The sequence below is a fragment of the Paramormyrops kingsleyae genome, chromosome 12 (genome assembly GCF_048594095.1).
Source record: "Paramormyrops kingsleyae isolate MSU_618 chromosome 12, PKINGS_0.4, whole genome shotgun sequence".
NCBI lineage: Eukaryota > Metazoa > Chordata > Actinopteri > Osteoglossiformes > Mormyridae > Paramormyrops > Paramormyrops kingsleyae.
Window position 1 is genome coordinate 29,477,738 of NC_132808.1, and position 22,641 is coordinate 29,500,378.

General features: G+C 49.3%; 1 protein-coding gene across 2 annotated transcripts; it reads left to right on the forward strand.

Moving 5' to 3' along the window:
* LOC111847334 (E3 ubiquitin-protein ligase RNF38-like) lies at positions 1 to 22,207 on the forward strand. 2 transcript variants are annotated; one of them, XM_023818418.2, is made up of 12 exons: positions 5 to 1,466; positions 10,923 to 10,984; positions 14,270 to 14,463; positions 14,542 to 14,767; positions 14,851 to 15,042; positions 15,968 to 16,135; positions 16,649 to 16,810; positions 16,911 to 17,014; positions 18,181 to 18,265; positions 18,917 to 19,038; positions 19,241 to 19,340; positions 19,788 to 22,206. In XM_023818418.2, the coding sequence occupies exons 1-12, from the start codon at positions 1,229 to 1,231 to the stop codon at positions 19,848 to 19,850; spliced, it is 1,716 nt and encodes a 571-aa protein (XP_023674186.2). In that variant the 5' UTR covers positions 5 to 1,228; the 3' UTR covers positions 19,851 to 22,206. The 2 variants fall into 2 exon arrangements, with proteins under 2 accessions (XP_023674185.2, XP_023674186.2); XM_023818417.2 differs by having other exon boundaries at positions 1 to 1,466; positions 14,270 to 14,767; positions 19,788 to 22,207.
* Positions 22,208 to 22,641: the final 434 nt, after the last annotated feature.

The following is a 22,641-nucleotide window of genomic DNA, read 5'->3' on the forward strand; positions in this document are numbered from 1 at the left end:
TTATTTTTTTCCTTTCTTCAGTCTGTAGTGGAACTCAGCCCTGTCCTTATGCTTGTTTTAATTTAAACTCCTTGGCCATTGCTAGGTTACTTTAAAGTGATAAACCGTACTATTTAAATACATGGAATAAGGGATATTCTATCGAAATTTCCACTGAATGATTTTGTTAAGCAGGAAACGACCTTTTACACGATAATAATAATCCCAATGGTGATTAAAACATAAACCATACATGGTTAAAAAAGTGAAGTCAGGTTATAATCCCGCTTAAGGTAGCCTGCATTTAACTTCTGGTTTTGCACAAGTTGGATATTAACGCCCCTTTTTGGCATTCCGCTTTTCGCCCATGTTATTATAGCGTCCGCACATGGAGGGCGACGCCGTCCGTTGGCTTTCACGGAAGTCGCTCGTGTTTAGTTGTGCATGGATAGGGAGGGGTGTGTGTGTCCCTTGTTTTTCTCAGCCTGTTGGAAAGTGGTTATCCAGCTGAAGCCGGGGAGGCAGACAGTAGCAGCGGAGCAGATAGCCGGGAGGGGTGGACAAATCGGGGGATTACGAGGCTGGGGGGTTACATATTTTTTGTATACTTACCAGGATACATCCTTAAACACAAGGAAATAGACGCGCAGAGGGAGGGTTGGTTTACTGTGCCGTTTTTAAACACCCACCAGCAACAAAAAAACAAAAGGGGAGCATAAATTAGGACAGGGTTTTATTTTTAAAATGTGAGCTTTTTTTCTTAGCTGATTTTGCGTTGTAAAACAGGGGGGGATAAATCAGTGAGACGTGGGGCGGAGATGAGAGGACTCCGACGTGTCCCGATCTCTCTCTCAAGCTGAAGCCCCATCGCCACGAACTGCCTGAAGTGCTTGAAACTACTACAGAGAGAGAGAGAGCAAAGAGAGAGGGAGAGAGAGAGAGCGAGAGAGAGGGGAGGAGGAGCAGGAGGCAAAGGGGGAAGTCCAGGAGGAAATGCCAGTTGCCGCAGCTGGAGAAACCCACAACCCAGGACCCCTGTGTTTATTCTCGGCCCCCATCCCGAAACGGGGTGATTAATGTGAGGGACGCGGGGGTATCGGTCGCAGGAGCAGGCCGATTACGGAGGCGTGAAGGGGTGGGGGGCAGGGGACTCGGGAGGCACAGATACACCGGCAGCAGGCTCCCACCAGCGCCTGGGTCCGTCTCCGTCGCAGTCTCGTCCGATCCCCCTCACCATCACCCACCGCCTATGGATCCACCGAGGACCCGATCGCGATCACGGTCTGGCTTTTACCAGTACGGCGTTAACGGCAGTGGCAACCTTACCGGCAGCGGCGGCGGCAGCATCGGTGCCGGCGGGGGCACCGGCACACACCGCCCCCGGCAGCACAGCCCCGGATGTGTGGCACTGACGGTGCACAGCCCCGCCGATGCACAGCGCTCCCAGGGAGGGAACCAGCCCGGTGCGCACAGAAGCCACGCTGCAGGTAATAAACATACCCCTCCCCCTGGTGGCTTCAGAAACCCCGTTATGGGAGCTCCCCCCCAGACAACCTCGCGAATCAGGAGACGGCAGGTTATTTTTGCACGACGAGTTTGATATTACTGTTGCCATTTCTATTGAAACATGTAGCTGATCTGTAAAGGAATCCCATTCCCCGCTTTATTACACATCAACACTTTAAATGTAGTATTTTTTTTATTTGTACTAATATATTTACCTTTAAATGCGTAAAATCTCTTAGTTTGCATTATGGAAATAAGGAGAGTGTCACTCGTATTTCTTAAAAATTCCATTTGCAAAACTCTTGTTTGCTCGTGTCGCATTTTAAATATCGTAGCAGCTCATTGGAAAAGCAAAGTACGATACTTAACCAGTAGCCTAGAAATTGTCAACCCGTTGTATTTTTTCCCGTGAGGGATTGAGTTCACATTTCTAATATAATACTACGCGCAATTTATGTGCTTTTTAGTGTTAAGAGACTTTCGCCCGTCTGTCTAATCAGGTTGATTGAAATTAATTAGGTTCTCTTATAAGACGATCGATAGCTTAATCGAATTAACGTCATATTGTCAAACTTTCATAAGTATCCGTGATATTCCGTCAAACTACTGAAGAGCCACTTGGCTTTTACTAAATATTTGTCTAAATATTCTTTGTAAATAAAACATACCGTTTATTTGTTGCAAAGTTGAAAGGGTGCATGTTTGTGGGTGTTTCTTGGTTATATTAAAGGGGACAGTTTGTTTTGATGCTCAAGTCTTCTTAAAGCGTTGTCGGTGATGAAGTTCAGTCAGACTTGCTTGCACCAACCACACATGCTGAGACGGAAAGGCCCTTTAACGTCTCACCGATACTGTTAAGGTGACATAATTTTTGTTTTTATCATTCACTTTTGTGCGGTACGCTGCACGTAGCGGATCTGTTTTGAACACATGCACGGTTTCACTATACTCACCTTATAATACCATGAACGAGTATTATAACAAGCTGAACAAATTGCGAAACATTCTGGCAATGGGAATAATTTTGGACCGGGTCCGGCCTCAGGGAGTCGGTGGGTTTTATACTCATGGAGATGAATGTAAACGCGGCAGAGCCGCCAAATTTCACGTCTCTTAACACCAGAACTGGCGGCCTTTGGCGTCTTGCTCTGTTACCCGCTTTTCTACGCCGATATGGATCGTGCTCCTTTCCCTCAAATAACTTGCAGGCAAGTGGAGATTTTTTTAAGGGCGTCTGGCTTGGAAGAAAATGTGTCCGAAGACGGCTCTGATTTGCTTACTAAGTTCATACCTCCCCTTTCCCCTCTTTTTTCTCCTCCTTCTGGGTTTTCATCCAGGCCCATCTGAAAGCGTACGGTCAGCATTCTGCACGTTAGCCTCTCTCTTTCACATCGCACACTGGGCCACTGTCCTCATGGATCGTCTTCATGTTTCCGTGGGTCTTTCTCATATCCAGCCCTAAATCCCACTCCTTTCCCCCCAGCTGGATTTATTTCCAGATGTTCTGCCTTTGCGGCACGGTGACTCTGGGGTTTCGCTGTCCTGTTAGTTTCTGTGCCGCTGTCCTCTGACAGATGAACTGTTTTCTTCACAGCTCCTGTCCTGAAGGCTCTGAGGAAATGTGCTATAACTGGGTTTTCCCAACTTCCATCAAGTTGTTCAATACCTCACTGCAAAGCTCAGTTTCCTCACATATGCATGGCTGGGGATTTAAGTCCCACATCTGGTGTGTATGTGTGTGTGTGTGTGTGTAGTTTGCATGATCCAGGCCGCTTATGTTGTATAGGTTTCCTCTGGGTCTTTGATTTGCTCCTGCAGTCGAAGGCTAACCAGTGTGGCTAATTGGCTTGTAAATGAATTACTAATTAGCCTATAGTGTATGGTTGTGTGCAGATAAGTTTCAGGCCCTCTCTTCACCTTGACTAGGCTATGCGGTTAAAAAATATGTAGATGTTAACTTTGATGAGGTTTTTGGGAGTGTTCTGTCAAGTTTTTATTTGTTCGACGGATATTTGGAGGCTGTCTCTCAATGGAAATATTAACAGTCACGTAACTCAACAACCTCTGCTATGCTAATGGTTCAGGAGAGGCCCACTTGTAAGATACACGCAGACTATAAATGGCTTCTTTGGCTTTTGGGTCACCCCTGTGGGCAGTCTGCCTGCCGGGTCTCCGTGGTAACTAAGCGGACTGTTAGTCTTTGTGATTTAACCCAGTTTGGACAAATGTTAACGCTTAGTTATGCTGGATGAAAATCTGCCTGCAAAACTACTATAGGCGCTGCCAGTATATTTAGTTATTTTTGGTTTGTTTCAAGATTCTTAATTGTCACTGGGTGTTGCTTTGCCAAGCCATGTTTTGTCTTATTGTGGAAAAGGTTTTAAGACGTTTGTGTTTTTGGTTGCTGTGTGTTCGGGGAAATTTTCCATCTCTGTAGTGGAGTGGTCTGAGTAGCGTTCCAGGCTCTGGAATCGGAAGATGTGGGCGTGGCCGGAGCACTGCCTTGTACTGCCCAGTAGGGGGCAGCCTAGGGGTGTGGGGCTGAGTCTGCTCACTCTGCTGCTCTGGGGCTGTCCGCATCTTTCGGCCATTTTGTCGAGGTTTGGGTTGGCGGGGATTTAGCGGCTGTGAGTGAGGGTAGTTAGCACTGTTTCCGTGGGGGCACAGCTGAGGTCAGGGGGGCAGGGCCACTCTTGGGGTCAGACAGTTGTGGTGGGGGGGAGGGGGGTGCAGTGACATCATGGCAGACTGTTATTATTACCATTATTATTAATAATAATATTATTATGAAAAACGGCCGAGAGTAGCAGGGAGTCAATGGAAAGGCATCTTCTGACAGCTGTATTCAGGGATCCTGTCTAGTTATAATACAGACCCTGTGGATGCGCATAACCCTGTGGGGGCGGGGGGGGGGGGGGGGTACAGTATGGAGTGGGACTGTTAACACATGTGCAGGCTGAGAAAGAGGCGTGCGGAGTCCATGTCAGGCTACTCACCACCTCACCATCTCACATCTCACCACCTCACCACCTCACCATCTCACGTCAGCATTATCTCTGTGTGTATAACTGAGCATGTCTGAAGGTTTCTGTTTCCAGCTCTGGGACTCAGTGATCTGCTGAGATGTTTTCTTTTGTGCTTGTGCCCAGTTGACTTTTGCTCTAGGTTCTAATGAAGTGGGTTGTTTTTTTTTTTTTTAAGTGCATTTTCGTTCTTGTGATGAATTGCTGCATGGCTTCTCAGTTGCTATGGCTGCAGAATCCGTGGTCATTTGCGCTTCTGTGTTACTTTTAGACTGTTTATGAGAAGTTGGTGATCTGGGTTCAGACTCAGATTTGCCTGTTTATGCTTTGAAGCTTCTCTTTCTAATCCCATTAAGACGGCCCTTGTGTCTGGTATCGTGTCAATATGTTAGTAATCCCCTTTTGTGCAATAGGGGGCGCTAATGTGCCCTGCCCAATGACTGTAGGGCACAAGCTTCACTGAGGCATGCGGTCTGTAACTGCGGTTAACCACCACTCAAGCCGCTCATTTGCGTGGAGCCCCCTGTGGGCCACAAACAATCACTACATAGGGGGCCCCAAAGTGATTTTTTTTTTGTGGGTCCCCCTGACTGGGTCTTCGGATGTCCTGAGCTTGACCTGGGCATGATCATTGTTTGGTGTCAGTATGTAGGGGAAGACTGCGAGGAGCGGGGGGTTGTGTTTGGAAGATTTGACCATTTAAGCTGTAAAAACGACCTCATGTGCCCCCCCGCTGGCTTTTGCCTTGCCTGTGTGGTATGCTGTAAGGCGTGTGATTTTCTGAGTCGCAGAGCTCAGGGGCTCTGTGCTCAACCGGGCTGCTCCAACCAGCCTCCCCAGGGCTGCTGCTCCCCAGGGCTGCTGCTCCCCAGGGCTGCTGCTCCCCAGGGCGGCTGCTCCTCAGGGTTGCTGCTCTCCAGGGCGGCTGCTCCCCAGGGCGTCTGTAGCCTGGGTGGCTCGCTGGGACTTGCACCCCGACAAAGGAAGACATTTGGGGGTCTGAGTTCTGCACAGTGACTGGTGGGGTACTGCCTCAGCGGGGTACTGGGTGCCACAGCGGGGTACTGGGTGCCCCCCCCCCTCCATTGCTGGCCTTCTCTCCCTTTAGCACCCCCCCCCTCCCCCGTTAGGTGGGTGTGTTTTTGTTGCAGGCTTTTTTCCTCGGCCCCCGTCTCTTCAGCGCTTTGTCTTTCACACGCACATTCCGTATTGCCCCCCCCCCCTTCCATCCAGCCCCTGCCCCCGCCCCACAAAGGGCTTGTTTTGCATGTGCGAGTGTGTGTGACTGTGTGTATGAGTGTGTGCGACTGTGTGTGAGTGTGTGTGAGACTGTATGAGTGTGTGTGACTGTGTATGAGTGTGTGTGTGACTCTGTGTATGAGTGTGTGTGTGACTCTGTGTATGAGTGTGTGTGTGACTGTGTGTATGAGTGTGTGTGACTGTGAGTGAGTGTGTGTGAGACTGTATGAGTGTGTGTGACTGTGTATGAGTGTGTGTGTGACTGTGTATGAGTGTGTGTGTGACTCTGTGTATGAGTGTGTGTGTGACTGTGTGTATGTGTGTGTGCGACTGTGTGTGACTGTGTGCATGAGTGTGTGTGTGACTGTGTGACTGTGCATGAGTTTGTGTGTGTGTGACTGTGTGACTGTGTGTGACTGTGTATGAGTGTGTGTGTGTGAGACTGTGTGCATGAGTGTGTGTGTGACTGTGTGCATGAGTGTGTGTGAGACTGTGTGCATGAGTGTGTGTGTGACTGTGTGCATGAGTGTGTGTGTGACTGTGTGTATGAGTGTGTGTGTGACTGTGTGTATGAGTGTGTGTGTGTGTGACTGTGTATATGAGTGTGTGTGTGACTGTGTGTATGAGTGTGTGTGTGTGTGTGACTGTGTGTATGAGTGTGTGTGTGTGTGACTGTGTATATGAGTGTGTGTGTGACTGTCTGTGTGTCTCTGTGTATCCAGGCCGGAATCCTTAGCTCTGTCTGGCGTGATTTTTACAGTCTGGGATGATGTAGGAATTGGGCTGCAGGAGGATTTCTCAGTGTGATCCGGGTCGTTCAGTCAGCAGGGTTTGATGGCGGCAGCAATAATAATGTAACCCCCCCCCCCCCCTTAAAAATAGACACACACACACAGGTCCCAGGAGACCACACACTCCTGTGCTGTGCTGGCCTAGCATAAAAACCTATACAATGTAGAGCATCACTCATTTTCCGGAATTCCCTCTGTGGTGCTGGGGGGGGGGATCTAAGAGATCATGCCACTCTGTTCAGGGTGTCCCCTCGTGTTCAGCCGGCTTGAGAAGGCGCTGAACACACGAGGCCTGGGGTTCAGAGACACCAACCCAGCCAGCTGACAGTCAGCCGAGGCCGGATTAAATATAAATATTTGTAATTATTATTATTTTTTTGTGGGTGTTTAAAGGGTAATTTCCATGCTCTCTTATCACTTACCTGTCATTGTCCTGTAGGGGGCAGAAGTGCAGTGATATTTTTTTTAAAAGGATGTTACTGAAGAATGACCTTGTGGGAGGTCTGTCGCCTTAAGGAACCCCCAACCCACGGATCCCTAACCGCTAACTGCGGTACCGGAGGGTGCACCATGCCGGAGCAGAAGGCAGGGGGCGCCCTGCGTGGGGCGCCAGCCCAGTGTCCGGTACACACTGTCCTTGGGCCGCGTGTGGAAGCAGGAGTATGCAGAGAAAACCTGCGTGACACACAGAGCCCTAATTACTAATCAGCTTCATTTGTATGTCTTATGATTCATTTTTTGAAAGCCTGAGCTCACACTGTTCAGTCGTCCCTGGCCCTTTATGTCTGACAATGGGCCGTTCCGCTTGCTTTGAAATCTGTACACAATCCGCCATAATTAATTACAGCTAGTCTGCTGATCCTTAATTAGGCCCCTTAACATGTCCCTTGTTTCTTACTGTTTCTCGACGTCCATTTTCCTTTTTATTGCGTTTGGCTTTCATCTGGCTCTCCGTCAACGCAGAAGGCTACCGAAACGACCCGTTTTAAAATAAATTGAATTAAATCATGCACATTGCAGCTGTTAATAGATAGCAGGTAAAGAACTCCACATAGCCAGCTACTAAGCATGTTTGTTTTTAACCTCATGTGGCTGTAAATATACCGAGAATGAAGGGCGAATTAAAACAAATATACGGCTGTAAAATTGTAATTATGGTTGTTTTACGGATTGGTTCATAAATGTAAATGTATTATCGGAGTAATTTGTGAGATGTCTGAAACCTATGATGTGCGTTAAAGATTACGGCTGGATTATTACTGCAAATTCATTGTAATTGTTTTATTTAGTCTCACTGCCCTTTGCTATTCCATTCACGGTAATGTTATTTAAAACACGCCCCAGGGAGATTTTTTTTTTTTAAACTCTCAGTATTTCTTTTTTTACTTTATTTCTCTGCTGCTGGATTCGTGATTTGGTGCTTCAGCAGCGAGGCAGTCAGCCTCTCTCAGTTCCCGATGGCCTGTGTACTGGCCCCTGGCGGACACACCACTGTACCAATAGGGGGCGCTGTAGTTAAAGAACCATCTCGTCACTGCCTGGATGCAGAAAGGAGGTTCATGGATTGTGATGTGCTAACCCCCAAATAAAGTACTGAGCTCCAAAATCGCTAAAGTAAAGGTAGCCTTTTTACTCCCTTCCGTGCCTGTTCCTCTAAAACACTATTTAAACAGCACAGTTACACATGGAATGTTTACAATTTGATTACTGTGGGTCATGATTCATATTAACTAGTCATTCAATGATTCGTAGACTAATATCATTTAGCCTTATTCTTTTCATTATCTTTAAAGTGCCATCCACCATTATCAATTCTGGATAGTCTAGCGTATCCCAGAGTCCTCTCCTCTGTTCCCACAATTCCCTTCTGCGGCTGTATTCCACTGCACTGCTTTGATTTCTCATCAGCTGATGCTATTATGGGTACTTCGGTAGGTTAAAAATCCAGATTCTTCTTCTGACACCTGCCCTGGGACTCAAACCGGCAACCTGTTGGATATGAGGCATGTGCTGTACTTTCATAGACATACGTATGTATACATATTTCACCTCCATTACATAGAGGGTTCTGTACCCAGCCTTCACAAATACAGTGCTCAGAAAGGCCGTATGCCCTCATTGGCTGTGTGTTGCCGTGACTGCGGGTCACATGACCGAAGCACCACTCTCTGTTAATAAAGCGCTGGATTTCTCATGAGCACTACATTCCTGGCTCTTTAACTAGATCTGTCTGGTGATGCGATGGCTTTCAGGGTGGGGGAACTGGAGCGAAAGGGATCGATTCGGAGTGGGGGGAGCCAGCGAGTGGGGTGTGAGGATATGCTGTGGGGGGGGGGGGGCAAAGAGGGGCACAGCTGCTCAGGGAGGGGGAGAGAGAAAGAGCAGGTTAGGGACATGTGATGTGAGTCTCTCAGGGACGGATCGATGACCGCAGCCCCCTCCGCATGTCTTTTAGCTGCACGGCACCCCACTGATTCCCATCTACTGGTGCTCCATCACCACACCAGCTAACACCCCCACGTAGCTCCCATCCTCAGAGTAAGGGCCCCCCGGTGAAGGACACACATCCTGTGCATCATAATTCTGTTTGCCACCAGGTAATCACATGACCAAGGCCACGCCCCTTTACCACGCTGCCCAATCAGAGCTTTAAGATCCTGCCCATTAAAAGGGGGGGATGGATGGCTGTCTGGATGCTTCTGAATGGCTGGTGCTGATCGGGCCTGAGTCCAGCAGACCAAACACACATGTTTCAGGAGGTGCTTTGATCCCATCTCTCCTTCATCTCCCCCTTTCCTTTTATGCCCCCCCCCCCCCCCCCCCCAGCTGTGTGGATCCAGTGTTTGGGAGTGTGTGTGTGTGTGTGTGTGTGTGTGTGTGTGTGTGTGTGCGTTTACCGCCACTCAAATCACATATTTGCCTGTGGCCCCCTGTTGGGCACTGACAGTCACTACACTAAATATTTACTTAATTAGGAGATGCTGAAGCAGCAGGTTCTGCTAACCAGCTAGCTAGCGATGATCCTCTGACTTTCCTCTATAAATAGCTAGGGAGTATTTTTGAGCAATATTTTTTCTGGGGCCCCAAAGTGACGTTTAATTGCGGCCCCAGGAGCAGGAATTCGGCCCCCGTGTCTCTGTGCGCTAAACGCACTAACAGGTCGCTCCGCTTCTTCTTGTGCAATTCGCCATGACGACGTGTGAATCTGTAATTCAATCTGGCACAGAGCCATCTCCGTTGTCCTCCACCATGCTGTTTTAATGGTGGGGGGGAGGGGGGGGGGTCGTCCTTATTGGTGCCCCGCCCTCGCGGATGTTCCTGTCTTCCTGGGTTTTCGTGCAAAGGATTGCGGCTCCTGTCACGCCAACGCTTGCAGCTGATTGGCCCTCAGAACACCATGTGGCATCTGTGGGATGTGGAAGGTGCAGAAGGGGGCATCTGACGCCTTCCTTTGCTCATAAAGAATAATAATAATAATAATAATAATAATAATAATAATAATAATAATAATAATAATAATAATATGTGCAAATTAGACACAAATATTAAGAAGACTGAACCAACAGTCATAATTTCTGTATTGCTGTTCATTGTATTAATTTTGTTTCAAATTTGTACGCAATTTATTATTGCTATGTTTATCTGCCATTTTTGTACTTTTATATTTGCATATTTCTCGTATTCGCAGTATTTTGTCGTTGTTCACTCACCTGCGGTCCACTGGGTGTCAGGTGACACGACGTGTGACGTGATCTGATTTGACTTCAAGGCTCCGGAATCTGGGTCTCGTGTCACTGAACTTTCCCCGTATAAGCGGCTCCCCTGGCGACACCCACAGCTGGCACCTTACAGCCGTGACAGAAAAAAAAATCCCAGCATGCTTAGGTTTCCTTTGATTTTTAAAAGTGCTTTCAAAGATGTCTTATCCTCTCCTCATTGACGTGTTTGGTGATTGTGTGACTATAATAGAAAATGTCGATTTGTAAATGAAGTCTTTTGAACACATTTCTTGGTCATTTTGTGTTTTAAAGTTGATGTTAAAATGAAGGGAACAGTCCCTTTAATCTGGTGTTTAATAGAATATGACCTTTCTCTTAAGTCTTACGCATTCCTGAACAAAGGAAGGAAAATCAAGGTTAGCTATTGAAAGCTTGGGAATGATACCGTCAGAACTTTAAAATGCTAATTTTTGCCCAAATGATTTGTGTTCATCCTCTGGTGCTATTTTTGTATCTCAGTGTTATTTCTGTCGTGGTTGTGTCTCTGTTGCCATGGATAAGTTTGGTCCTTCCTCTGAAATGACCGAGGATGACGCCCCCGTGCCAAGCTGGTACGCTACGACCGACTAGCGCCAAAGCTAACTCCTCGTTCCCTCTACCTACAGGAGGACTCAACACCGCCTTGGGCCGGTACCCTGAGAGGGTATGCAGTGACGAGAGCGACAAGGTGAGGGTGAACTGCTGGGGCATGGGGGGGAGATTACCTGTTGGAGGAAGAAATAACAGCGGAGTCTGAAGACTGGGGGTATAGCTGTAAGGTACTGGTGTGACCTTTAGGGGGTGCTAGATTTCATTGGGTTTCTGCTTGGCATATGTCAATGACAGGAGACCCAGAGATCTCAAGGAAGCTCAGAATAATGCAATAATGCCAGATAAATGCATCCTCACCTCCTGCTACACCTGCATTGACTTTTTTTTTGTGTCTGTGTGTCGCACATCTGAGCAAACAGCCTGTCTTTACTAGGCTTTACATGACTGAGTGGTTTTGGCACCTCTCAGCTACACCGTTAACCAAATAGCCCCCCCCCCCCCAGAAAAATAAAATAAGGTGTCATGTGTCTGTCCTCGCTCCTTTTTCCCCTTCCCATGATGCCACGGAATGTACCATTATGTGCTTGTGGGGGAAGCTGTCCTCATTCTGCTGTGTGCTGTACTCTGTGGGATTGGCCAGGATGTCTCTGGCCTTAGGGCTTTCTGTTAGGGTCAGAGTACCTCTGCAGTATGGAAACTGTGTGTCCCCTCTTCTGGCACACACTGAACCCCCCCTCCCCCCCTACGCTGGCTCTCTGGTGGCGGTGGCTGTACCGAGGAGTGGGCGTAGTTGGGCCGAGGCGCGGTTGTGCCCCCCCCTCGGATTCCGCCGTGCAGTTCTGCCATGACAGGAAGTCCCAGCTTCGCCGTTTCCTGTGGGTGGGACTGTGGGTGTGTTATATAGTAGGGCGGAGGTGTCTGGCTCAGTGGGTCAGGATACTGCCTGTAATCAGGAGGTTGCCGGCTCATATCCCAGGTCCAGCAGAGTGATGTCACTGTTGGGCCCCTGAGCAGGACCTTTAACCCCAAATCGCTCCAGGGACCGTCTGCATGTCACTTCAGATAAAACAATCTGCAAAATAAATGTAATGTAATATAGTATTGTTTGGGTGGGGTTGTTTTGCGTGCATATTGTTAATGTGAAATCTCCCAAATGATACCTAAACAAAAAGTATCTTATTATTTTGGGTCTTTGTTTACATCGATTAGCGAACAGGACGGCTACTGTAAGCCCGCCCTCAGTGTACAGACATGCACAACAGCCAATCATATGCCAGTGGTTAGTGGATACCGTAGCCGGGTTGGCTTACGCGTACAAGACCCCGCCCCTTGGCTAATCCTTCTGAAGGGCTTTTGAAACTGGTCATTGACACGGCAAAATCGGCATCCTGGTTTGCCTATGAGCTTGTGGGTGGGATGGTGGTTATTCTGTGAGTCTGCGTGGTTTGGGTCACACTGTTAATGGTAAAGAGGTGCAAGCACTTGTGATGTCATAGGAGAATGTTTATCCCGTGTGATGTCATAGGAGAATGTTTATCCCGTGTGATGTCATAGGAGAATGTTTATCCCGTGTGATGTCATAGGAGAATGTTTATCCCGTGTGATGTCATAGGAGAATGTTTATCCCGTGTGATGGGCCCTGTAGACTTATTTATGATGTAATGAACAGTGGTAGGAAAAACTGTTAGGAGATTCTGAACTGCTGATTACACTTCCACGATGGGTTGGAGGAATTTTAGATTGTTCCTTGTTTCATTTCACTGATATATCTGCAGTGTCTTGTGTGAAACTCTCTTTATCTCTGCTTCCATCACGCCTCACACTTGGGGTGAGGTTTCGTTACTGGTCTGCAGAGCTGGTTTGCCTACGTTTCCAGTAAAGAGGTTCAGCTTTTGCCTCCTTCGTCTTCGGCCTTTCAGGGACCTTAATGACGTGCAGCGTTGTGTTTTAGGCCGTGTCGGTCCCCCCCCCCATGACTGCCTGTGCACCCCCTACAAATACTAAAACAAAGAGCAATAATGAAATATTGTGCAAGAACGGGCGTCTCTTCCTTTCTGTATAGTGCTGCTGCTTGGCTGGAAGCTTTGGGCGCCCCCTGTATGGCACTAACTGTCACTACACCAGGGGGTGGTGTCGGACCCCAAAGTCACTTTTGGGGTGGCGCCCCAGAGAAAACAAGCCTGCCCCTGCTTCCTTGAGCTCCAGTGTTTTTCTTGTACTGGATATGGGAACTGGAACGTGTGGGAATCGCAGAGGTTTCTGCAGGTAGGTCTCCTTACCCAGGACTCGATCCGCACCTTTGGCGGCACCGGATGTTGCGCTCTTGCCGCGATCTTTGCAGCACTTCTGCTCCTAGGGAGGACAGAAACGCTCTGGATTCCTGAATTCTGCCTGACCATAGTGATGGAAGCTCAGGTCTTTATAAATCCGACTGCAGCTCCTTCCAGTCTGCACTGCTGTGGAAGTTTCTTTGATTGGACCATAACGTACTGGGATGGAACAGCATGTAACCAGTGGCCTGCACTACGAAGCGGGATTACTGGCTTATCGGGGTAACTTGTCGGATTTAAGGTACCGCAGTTTAAATGGACTTCATATTCCTTCACTTACATTTTGCTCAAATGACCTTAAATCCGACAAGTTACCCCGATAAGCCAGTAACCCCGCTTCGTAGTGCAGGCCCCAGGACTGAGAGACTGGGTAAAAGTCAGACCTGAGTTTATCCTAAAGATTCACATACTTTTCCACCAGTAACCTTGATGTTTAGACCATCTATCCAGTAAAGATATGTAAATGGGAAATATCATGTTATCATGTTTGTTAGTGTCTTTTGTGTCTTATGACTTTGATGAAGATCAGAATACATTTTAGATGCTTTAGGTGCAACGGGTTCAATGTTTTACTTGCAGCATGTAACATGCCCCCCCACCCTGCTCTCTGTAATGGGTCATTCCTACTGTACATATGATATACTAATGTGCCTCCCTGCTCTCTGTAATGGGTCATTCCAACTGTATGTTTGATGTTACATTAAATATGTTCCCTTCTGCTGCTTTCCATAATGGTACATTCCAACTGTATGCATGATGTAATATGCATTAGCGTGCCCCCCGCCCTCCATAATGGTACATTCTGACTGTATGTATGATGTAATATGCATTAGCATGCCCCCCGCCCTCCATAATGGTACATTCTGACTGTATGTATGATGTAACGTACATTAGCGTGCCCCCCGCCCTCCATAATGGTACATTCTGACTGTATGTATGATGTAATATGCATTAGCATGCCCCCCGCCCTCCATAATGGTACATTCTGACTGTATGTATGATGTAATATGCATTAGCGTGCCCCCCGCCCTCCATAATGGTACATTCTGACTGTATGTATGATGTAACGTACATTACCGTGTTTCCCACAGGGTGACGACAGTCCCCGGCCGAAAAGGCAGCGCCTGTCCCAGCAGTCTGGCCTGGAGCTGGTGTCGGCCCCTCCCCCCACGCCCTCACCCCCCATGCGGCCGTGGGAGCTGCCCCCCAGCCGGCGGCCACACGTGCACCCGCATGCGCACTACCCCAGCGAGCGCTGCAACACGCCGGCCCGTCACCCCCGCAGGTGTGTGTGTCTGTGTGTCGCTATACCAATGGATGCTAACCACATGCTAACGGATCTCGCCCCCCCCCTCCCCCCCAGCCCCCCGGTACGACGGCAGCGCGGGTGGCGGGAGCGCCCCCCCCGGCACCACGGCCCCTTAGGGGTGGGGCAGGATGACGGCCACCAGCACCCGGCACAGAGCTTCCCGTACAGGCCCCCCCCGCAGGGCCTGGAGGACCCCAGGGCCTTCCACCCCCCCGCGCTCTCCCCCCGCCTGCTGCACCCCCAGCAGCAGAGCACCATGATGGTGGACCTGCATGACCAGGTGAGGTGACCCCCCAGGTTAAATCGGATTGTGCCCCGTTAACGGGAGGCTGTGTGTATTTAAGCAGTCCCTCCCCCCCCCAGCTGCAGCAGGGCTCTGTTCCCGTCTCCTACACGGTGCCCCCCGGGCTGCCCACCCCCCTCTGCACGGGGCAGCACCTCCCCGCCTGCTCCTCCCAACAGCACCTCCCCGCCTGCTCCTCCCAACAGCAGGTCCCCGGCTGCTCGCTGCTCTTCAGTGGGCAGCATTACCCCATGTGCAGCGTGCCGCCGCAGGTGAGTGCCGGCTGCGTCTGACTGCGCCGCTCTGTCCATCTGCGTATGCCTGTGTCTGCCTGCATCTGTCTGTCTGTGTCTGTCTGCCTGTGCCAGACTGCGCCGCTCTGTCCGTCTGCGTATGCCTGCGTCTGTCTGTGTCTGTCTGTGTCTGTCAGTCTGCCTGGGTCTGTCTGTCTGTCTGCATCTCCCTGCATATGTCCCAGTCTGCTGGTCTGTCCTTCTACATCTGCCTGTTTGCATCTCTGATTCGCTTGTCTGTGTCTGCCTGTGTCTGCCTGTGTCTGCCTGTCACTAAATACCCACAGTTCACTCTTCATTAGTTGCCATGGTAGCCGTTGGGAGGCTGATCATCCCGAATCCTGCGGTCCCTGGTACTGTGGAGCGGGAGTTTCGGGGAGGTTCAGTAATAAACCTGCACATTTTATGGTTCATGTCGTAACCGTGCTGTTGCAGGCGAGCTTTCCGTTAGCGTGTTTCATGGCTTTTATTAAGCCGTAAAATATAAGTGTAGTATTCAGTGCCGCAGCCCGCAGCTCACTGCCGTAGTGCCATTTTTATTGCAGATGTTCTCAGGATAACGCTGAAGATTTGGCCTCCGCAGCCCGTCTTAATGCAGAAGGGAGTCGCGCATGCTGTGCATCTGCGTCTGCACAGCTGCCTTAAAGATGGAGCTGGATCCACTGCGCTCGAACTGGCATTTCAGCCATGTGCATCAGGGCGGTGTATGCGGGGGGGGGTTTCAGTGTTTCTGTGGCCCCACCCACAAAGACCCCCCTCCCCGTAGAAGACCGTAGCTAACTAGCTACTTAACAAATGATGCTGCTTCGGGAACATATTAACTTAATATTTAGTGTAGTGACAGCTTGTGGCCAGCAGGGGCCAACAAACCCACTCTGAACCCCCCCCTCTGTCTGTCTCCCAGGTTCTGCAGGCCTGCTCTGTCCACCACCTGCCCGTCCCCTACGGCTTCCCCTCCATCCTGTCCGCTGAGCCGCCGTTCCTCCTGCACCCGTCGCACGTCTCGCACCACCCGGCCCACCTGCCCACCCCCGGACACATCGTGCCCTTCCAGACGCACCAGTCCCGCTCGGTGAGTCCCATCTCGCCCCCCCCCCCCCCCCCCCCAAAGCGTCACTGTACTCGGTTAAGCCACTGTGCTCCTGCGACATAGACACACGAGAGACAGCTGTGGTTCAGACTGCATCGTGCTGCTGAGGTTTCGATGTTTCGGCTGGTTAATTTAGCGAGAGTGTCTGATAGATGAATGAAACGATATATCAGGGTGTGCAGGAGCGGGTGCTGGGGGGGGGGGGGGGGCTGCTCCTTTTGCCCTAACTATTTTATGTGCCTCCCTTTAAAGATACAGAGCGCCCCTTTAATGTCTGTGTCACAGGAACCTTTGGTGGGGTTTTACGCTGCTCAAATCGTAGTTTGGCCCCCTGTTGGCCACAAACAGTCACTACATTACACCGAAGTAGCATTTTTGAGTGGGACCCAGAAACAACAAACCCGGCGCTGACTGGAACCAGTGGCCTCCGACTTAACCTAGCCTCTAGCGCCCCCTTCCTGTGTGGCTGTGTCAGCGTCTGTCTCCTCACTGCAGGCGCTGCAAAGAATTGAGAATGAGGTCGACCTTCTCGGAGAGCCTCTCTCAGTGGGCGGGGCCTTTGGCTACCCCCAGTCGGCACACCCCAGCAATCTGCCCCCGTCCTCACAGATGCCCTTCCTCTCCCACGACCCGCTGCCCCAGGAGCTGTTCGGGGTGGTAAGACCCGTTTACTAAAACCTGCGTTTGGCCCTTATTTATGCTGCCATGTTGTATCACTAGCTGCATACTGACGGTGTTCTTTGTTTCCCTCGAACAGCCGTATCCTCACTTCATACCTCGACGGCTCACCGGACGCCGGTACCGCTCCCAGCAGCCCCTGCCCCCGCCCCCATACCACCCCAGCTTCCTGCCTTACTTCCTGTTAGTATCATCTTCCAATCACAAACGCTGTTACTCAGAGGTAGCAAAGACAAGGCCAGCTATTGGTGCTGATCGTTCTAATATACGAACATGCTATTAAGTAATAGGAAACCCTGCTTGATAGGTGTTGTAGCATGTGACTGCTTCCTGTCATGGGTATTTTCACTTGGGTTCAGAAATATTTTTAATTGTACTTTAATTCCTCTGTAGTCCAGTATAAGGGGGCAGTGAGTGGCTCAGTGGGCTAAATCTCTGTGCCTCTGCTCAGAAGATCACCGGTCTGAGCCCCAGCCTCAGCGGAACAGTCACACATGTGTGGGGGGGGGGGCGCTGCACGTTAGCTGACCCTGTGCTGTGACCCCAGAGCAAGATGGGCTCAGCAAAGAGATGCATTCCAATGTACCTGTGCAAATGACACAATATATAAAAACATTGCAAATTTATTGTTCTTTATAATAAAAATGATTACTTCATTTATAGATAATATATATCACATTAGAAACAACCAGTAATTTTAAGCAAAACATTTATTTCAAGTAGTAATAAAACCCAAATTATAGTTTTAATAGAGCTGTTTGGAGTTAGAAAGTTCATTGACAAGCAGTCTCATTGCGTGCTTTTTAATTAGTAACACCTTTACAATGACATGAAACGCCAGACTTTGGTGTTTAGTATCCCTATGGGAGTCAGTGACTACAACTGCAATTAACAGCAAAATGGCAAGAAGAGAAGTGAATAAGGCAAAAAGGGAGTGTCTGTGTGGGAGACGTGTGCAGATGTGTTAAACATGGCTTGTCAGTGGGCTTCTGTTATGAAACCAATAAATTTGCAACATTATTACAGAGTTAAGAAAGTGTCCCAGGACCTTCGGTCAGCACTGTATTAAGCCAGAGTGGTACAAATGTCCGTGTGCCTTTGAGCTGTTGGGCGGCACCGTGATTCTGTGGGTAGCTGAGTGACCCCCCCGGGGGTGGCCTGGTCTGTGTGAGTGGAGGTCAGCGCCCTCCCAGGGTGTCTCTGGGTCCCTCCCAGGGTCCTTACTGTTTGGTACATTCTCTGCCTGCCCTGTGACTGAGGTGTGGGGTCTGTCTGTGTGTCTGTGTGTCTGTGTGTGTGTCTATACACCATCGGAGATGCGTGTGACTATGCTGCTCCTCTGCCCTCAGCTCCATGCTCCCGGTGCAGCCCAGCGTGGGACCTGCCATCAGCCTGGAGCTGGAAGTGGACGACGGAGAGGTGGAGAACTATGAGGTCTGCATGGTGCCCCACATCACATTTCTTCCTGTTATTGACCACACCCCTCTCTCATTTGCCCCTCCCCCCATCTCACACTTCCTGTTATGGACCACACCCCTCTCTCATTTGCCCCTCCCCTCATCTCACACTTCCTGTTATTGACCACACCCCTCTCTTTTACCCCTCCCCTCATCTCACACTTCCTGTTATGGACCACACCCCTCTCTCATTTGCCCCTCCCCCCATCTCACACTTCCTGTTATTGACCACACCCCTCTCTCATTTGCCCCTCCCCTCATCTCACACTTCCTGTTATTGACCACACCCCTCTCTTTTGCCCCTCCCCTCATCTCACACTTCCTGTTATGGACCACACCCCTCTCTCATTTGCCCCTCCCCCCATCTCACACTTCCTGTTATTGACCACACCCCTCTCTCATTTGCCCCTCCCCTCATCTCACATTTCCCGTTATTGATCACACCCCTCTCATGCTGTATAAAGTAGTTATGCATGGATGAAATCTGCTCTGTTTTCACGCTGATCTGTATGCTGGGCAGGTTTCCCAGTAATGAGATTCTTGCAATGACCATTAGTCTGTAATGAGGGAACAGCGGGTGAGAGTGCTTCCTAATGATTGATTGACATAATGCCCCCCCCCCCCCCAGGCCCTGCTGAACCTGGCTGAGCGGCTGGGGGAGGCCAAGCCCAGGGGCCTGACCAAGGCCGACATCGAGCAGCTGCCTTCGTATCGGTTCAACCCCAATAACCACCAATCGGAGCAGACTCTGTGAGTGAGGGCAGGGCCTTGGGGGGGAGGGGCTCTTAATGAAGGTAGGAGGCGGGGAAGATACTCCGGGGGAGGGGCTATGACTGAGGGCAGGGGGTGGGGCAGCGTGGCCTCGGCTGGAGCTGGAAGAGCAGAGAGGATCTGGGATCTGCATGGTCAGGATGCGGACAGCGCCTCACGGCTGCGTCAATTGGCATTGCAGGTGCGTGGTCTGCATGTGCGACTTCGAGTCGCGGCAGCTGCTGCGCGTCCTGCCCTGCAGCCACGAGTTCCATGGCAAGTGCGTCGACAAGTGGCTCAAGGTGAGCGGCACCCCCCCAACCCCCCCGCCCCCAAGACCAGCCCTGGCTGCTGGCATCCGATTCACCTGTCCTGTGTAGATATTTATATCCAAAGTCCCTTTTTCTAGAGGTATAACAGCCCTTGCAGGCGCTGAGCATGCTGCCTTTTTATCTCCGTGTCTTTTTTTTTTCTCCGGTCCCTCAGTCAGTATTTGCCAGGAACATAAATAGGGGCGGGGCCACAGGGGGCACCAGGATTGATTGATGATTGGCTCCAGGATTGCCCCTCCCCTGTCCCTCACCGATTCAAAACACATCATTGGCTTGTGATAAATACCGTCTCTATGGTGATACTTGGCATTTAGTGGTAAAAAAACATCACTTTCATCACCTTGAGGCATAAAATGACTGAGGAGCTAACGATGTACTGCTTTAATCAGCAGTCCTTACCCCATCTCTTGTCCGCAGGCCAACAGGACGTGTCCGATATGCCGGGCCGACGCCTCTGAGATCCACCGGGAGTCGGACTGACCTCCCAGCACCGCCAGCTCTGCCCACACCCCAGCGTGACAGAGACTCCAAAGATGATTATCAGATACCCAGCTACCGTTCGTGTCGCCTGTCCGTTCCTCAGACGGGTTCTCCCGGTTCCGCCCGTACACTAACATTCCCGGCCGCGTTGGCGCGATTCCGAGAAGGCGCGGCCGATCAGCTGGACTCCGACCGCCAGCCTCGTACCCAGCTTTTTATACGATGTTAGCAGATATATAAAATGTTTATGGGGAGAGAGAGAACTTTTATTATAAGCGAGAAATTTAAAGCGTATTTTATACACGCGAGTGGTGGTGTGAGTGGTGTTTCAGTTAGAAAACGGCGAACTGCCGTAAGAGCATTGAACTACTGTGAGCTGTGTGTGTGTGTGTGTGTGTGTGTGTGTGTGTGTGTGTGTGTGTGTGAACGGGTTTACCTATACTTATGGGGACATAATGTCCGCATAACGTGATAAATATCAATTTTTTTCCCTTATGGGGACCGGTTTCCTGGTCCCCATAAGGGAAAACTATTTTAGAAAAATCGGTGACTCCTATGAAAAAACTAAAAATGCAAAAACTCTTGTATTTTGTTTGGTTACTTATGGTCATGGTTAGGGTTAGGGGATAAGGTTGTTATAGTTGGGGCTACCATTTTTCCCATAGAAATGAATGAGTGGTCCCCATAAGGATAGGTATACCCGACATGTGCGTGTGCGTGTGTGTGTGTATGTGTGTGTGTGTGTGAGCCTGAGCACCTCTGGCTTCCTGTGTTAATTTATACGACATGTGTAGTGCAGTACACTGGCCATTCTGCCTCTCCCTTTCTCTCTTTCTTTGTCTCAAGTCTGGTATGGCCTGTAGGGGGCGCCGTAGAGACCAGGGCGTTGTGCTGTACCTTTAAATGGTCCCGACCATTCTGTTTCCGCACCAGCTGTATACATCATTTTTTTTATCCCTTTGTCCTGTGGAAGCGTCCCCATGTTACCAACAGCATTTTTCTGGACATAGAAATTATTTTCCTGTGACCAGTGTCTCCAGGCCCTTCAGGAACATTTTAATAGTCCTGTTCAGAGTTCTCTGCTGTGGTTCTCCTGGGTTCTTGTGAGGATTGGGGGTGCTAGCAGGCAGAATCCAGCCACTGAAAACTCCTTCAGTCCACCCAGCTGGTCTTTGAATCGAGGCCTTACTGGGACCACGTGGATTTTTCCTTTATGTTCACACTCCTGTTTTGAATATAGTAGAAAACAGCATTTTCTTTATCGTTATTAATGTTTGTTATTCATAGCTGCTTGCTAGGGAACTTGCTCAGGATCGGTTCTGGGTCTGGTCCACTGTGAACACCTTCTGAACCTGATCATGGTGTCCTCAAAGGTCACCCCCAATCTAGACGATGATAGATTACCTCCTTTCAGTGGACCCTTGGTACCAATGACTGAATTCATTCTCCTCCCATCAAAAAAGGAGGAGCCATCAGGCTCCCCCCCCCCCCCCCAGTGGGGATTCATGCATTCACATTTATTTTATTTAAAAGACGCTTTTGTCCAAAGAGACGTACAAGTGAGGCAAATAGCTCTACAGAAATTCGTGTAGATTTTCGTTTCCGTTTCATTTCGCCATGATGCTGCACATCTGCACATTAGTATTATAAAATATTTTTCATGCTGTAACCCCGCCCCCCCAAGCATCTTCCACATTTACCTCTTCCCATGTCCTTAGAATAACCAATTTGAGATCAGAAACCTACAGTGTCTTAATATATAAGATGCCTTTCAGAAGCTCTCCAGTGTCGAGACGTGAGTGTTGTCAATCGTACATTTTTGGTTTTTGGTTTTTTTGGGTGAAAGAGTTTCTTTTGCTGCATTGGGGTGGGGGGTGATTGTCTGTGACTTTGGTAGCGATTCCTTCTCTCCTGCTTGGTACACCTGCAGTTACCCCATCCTATGGTGTTTGTGCTTTCGGAACACGCTTACCCAGTATGACACCTGGTGTATGTGTGGCTCCTCTATTACACTTCAGTTTTCTCAGTTTCCGTGACGCTGCAGTATTATCACACAATGAACTAATCATTTGATGGACTGATACGAAAAAATAATTTGAGCAGTTTATATTTTTTAATCAAACTAACATCACTGCTGTTTCACAGGGGCACTGCAATGAACATTTCTAGTATTCTCTGTGATTTGGGTTTTGGATTTGAGAGGATGATTCTGAAATATATATATCTGTATAACATAGACTTACAGTGCTGCTGTGCTATACTTAGTCTGTGCGGTTTGGGGGGGATCTGGGTGTGTGTGTTTGGGGGGGGGGGTTATGTATATATTATGTTGCGGGGACCAAATTTATTTTGACGTTGTGGGGGGCACCTTTTCAGTCCCCACAAGGATAAAAATCTGTGACTGCAATAAAAAAGATGAAAAATGTCAAAACTCTTGTATTTTGTTTGGTTACTTATGGTTAAGGTTAGGGCAGGGTGGGGGTTACGGTCGTCATGGTGGGTTTAGATGGGAATGCCCATAGAATCTAATGGACGGTCCTCACATAAATATGAATACCAAACGTGTGTGTGCCTGTGTGTGTGTGTGTACATGTGCGAGCGGGTTTACCTATCCTTATGGGGACATAATGTCCCCATAACGTGATAAATATCCGTTTTTTTCCCTTATGGGGACCGGTTTCCTGACTGCTATGAAAAAACTAAAAATGCAAAAACTCTTGTATTTTGTTTGGTTACTTATGGTTATGGTTAGGGCAGGGTAGGGGTTAAGGTTGTCATAGTTAGCGTTAGC

Bases quoted from the DNA above. Each gene is read 5' to 3' on its own strand.
- LOC111847334 (XM_023818417.2), top strand. From the start codon at position 1,229: ATGGATCCACCGAGGACCCGATCGCGATCACGGTCTGGCTTTTACCAG. The intron at 1,467-10,922 runs GTAATAAACATA...CTCTACCTACAG, and splicing joins GCACAGAAGCCACGCTGCAG to GAGGACTCAACACCGCCTTG. The intron at 15,043-15,967 runs GTGAGTGCCGGC...TCTGTCTCCCAG, and splicing joins TGTGCAGCGTGCCGCCGCAG to GTTCTGCAGGCCTGCTCTGT.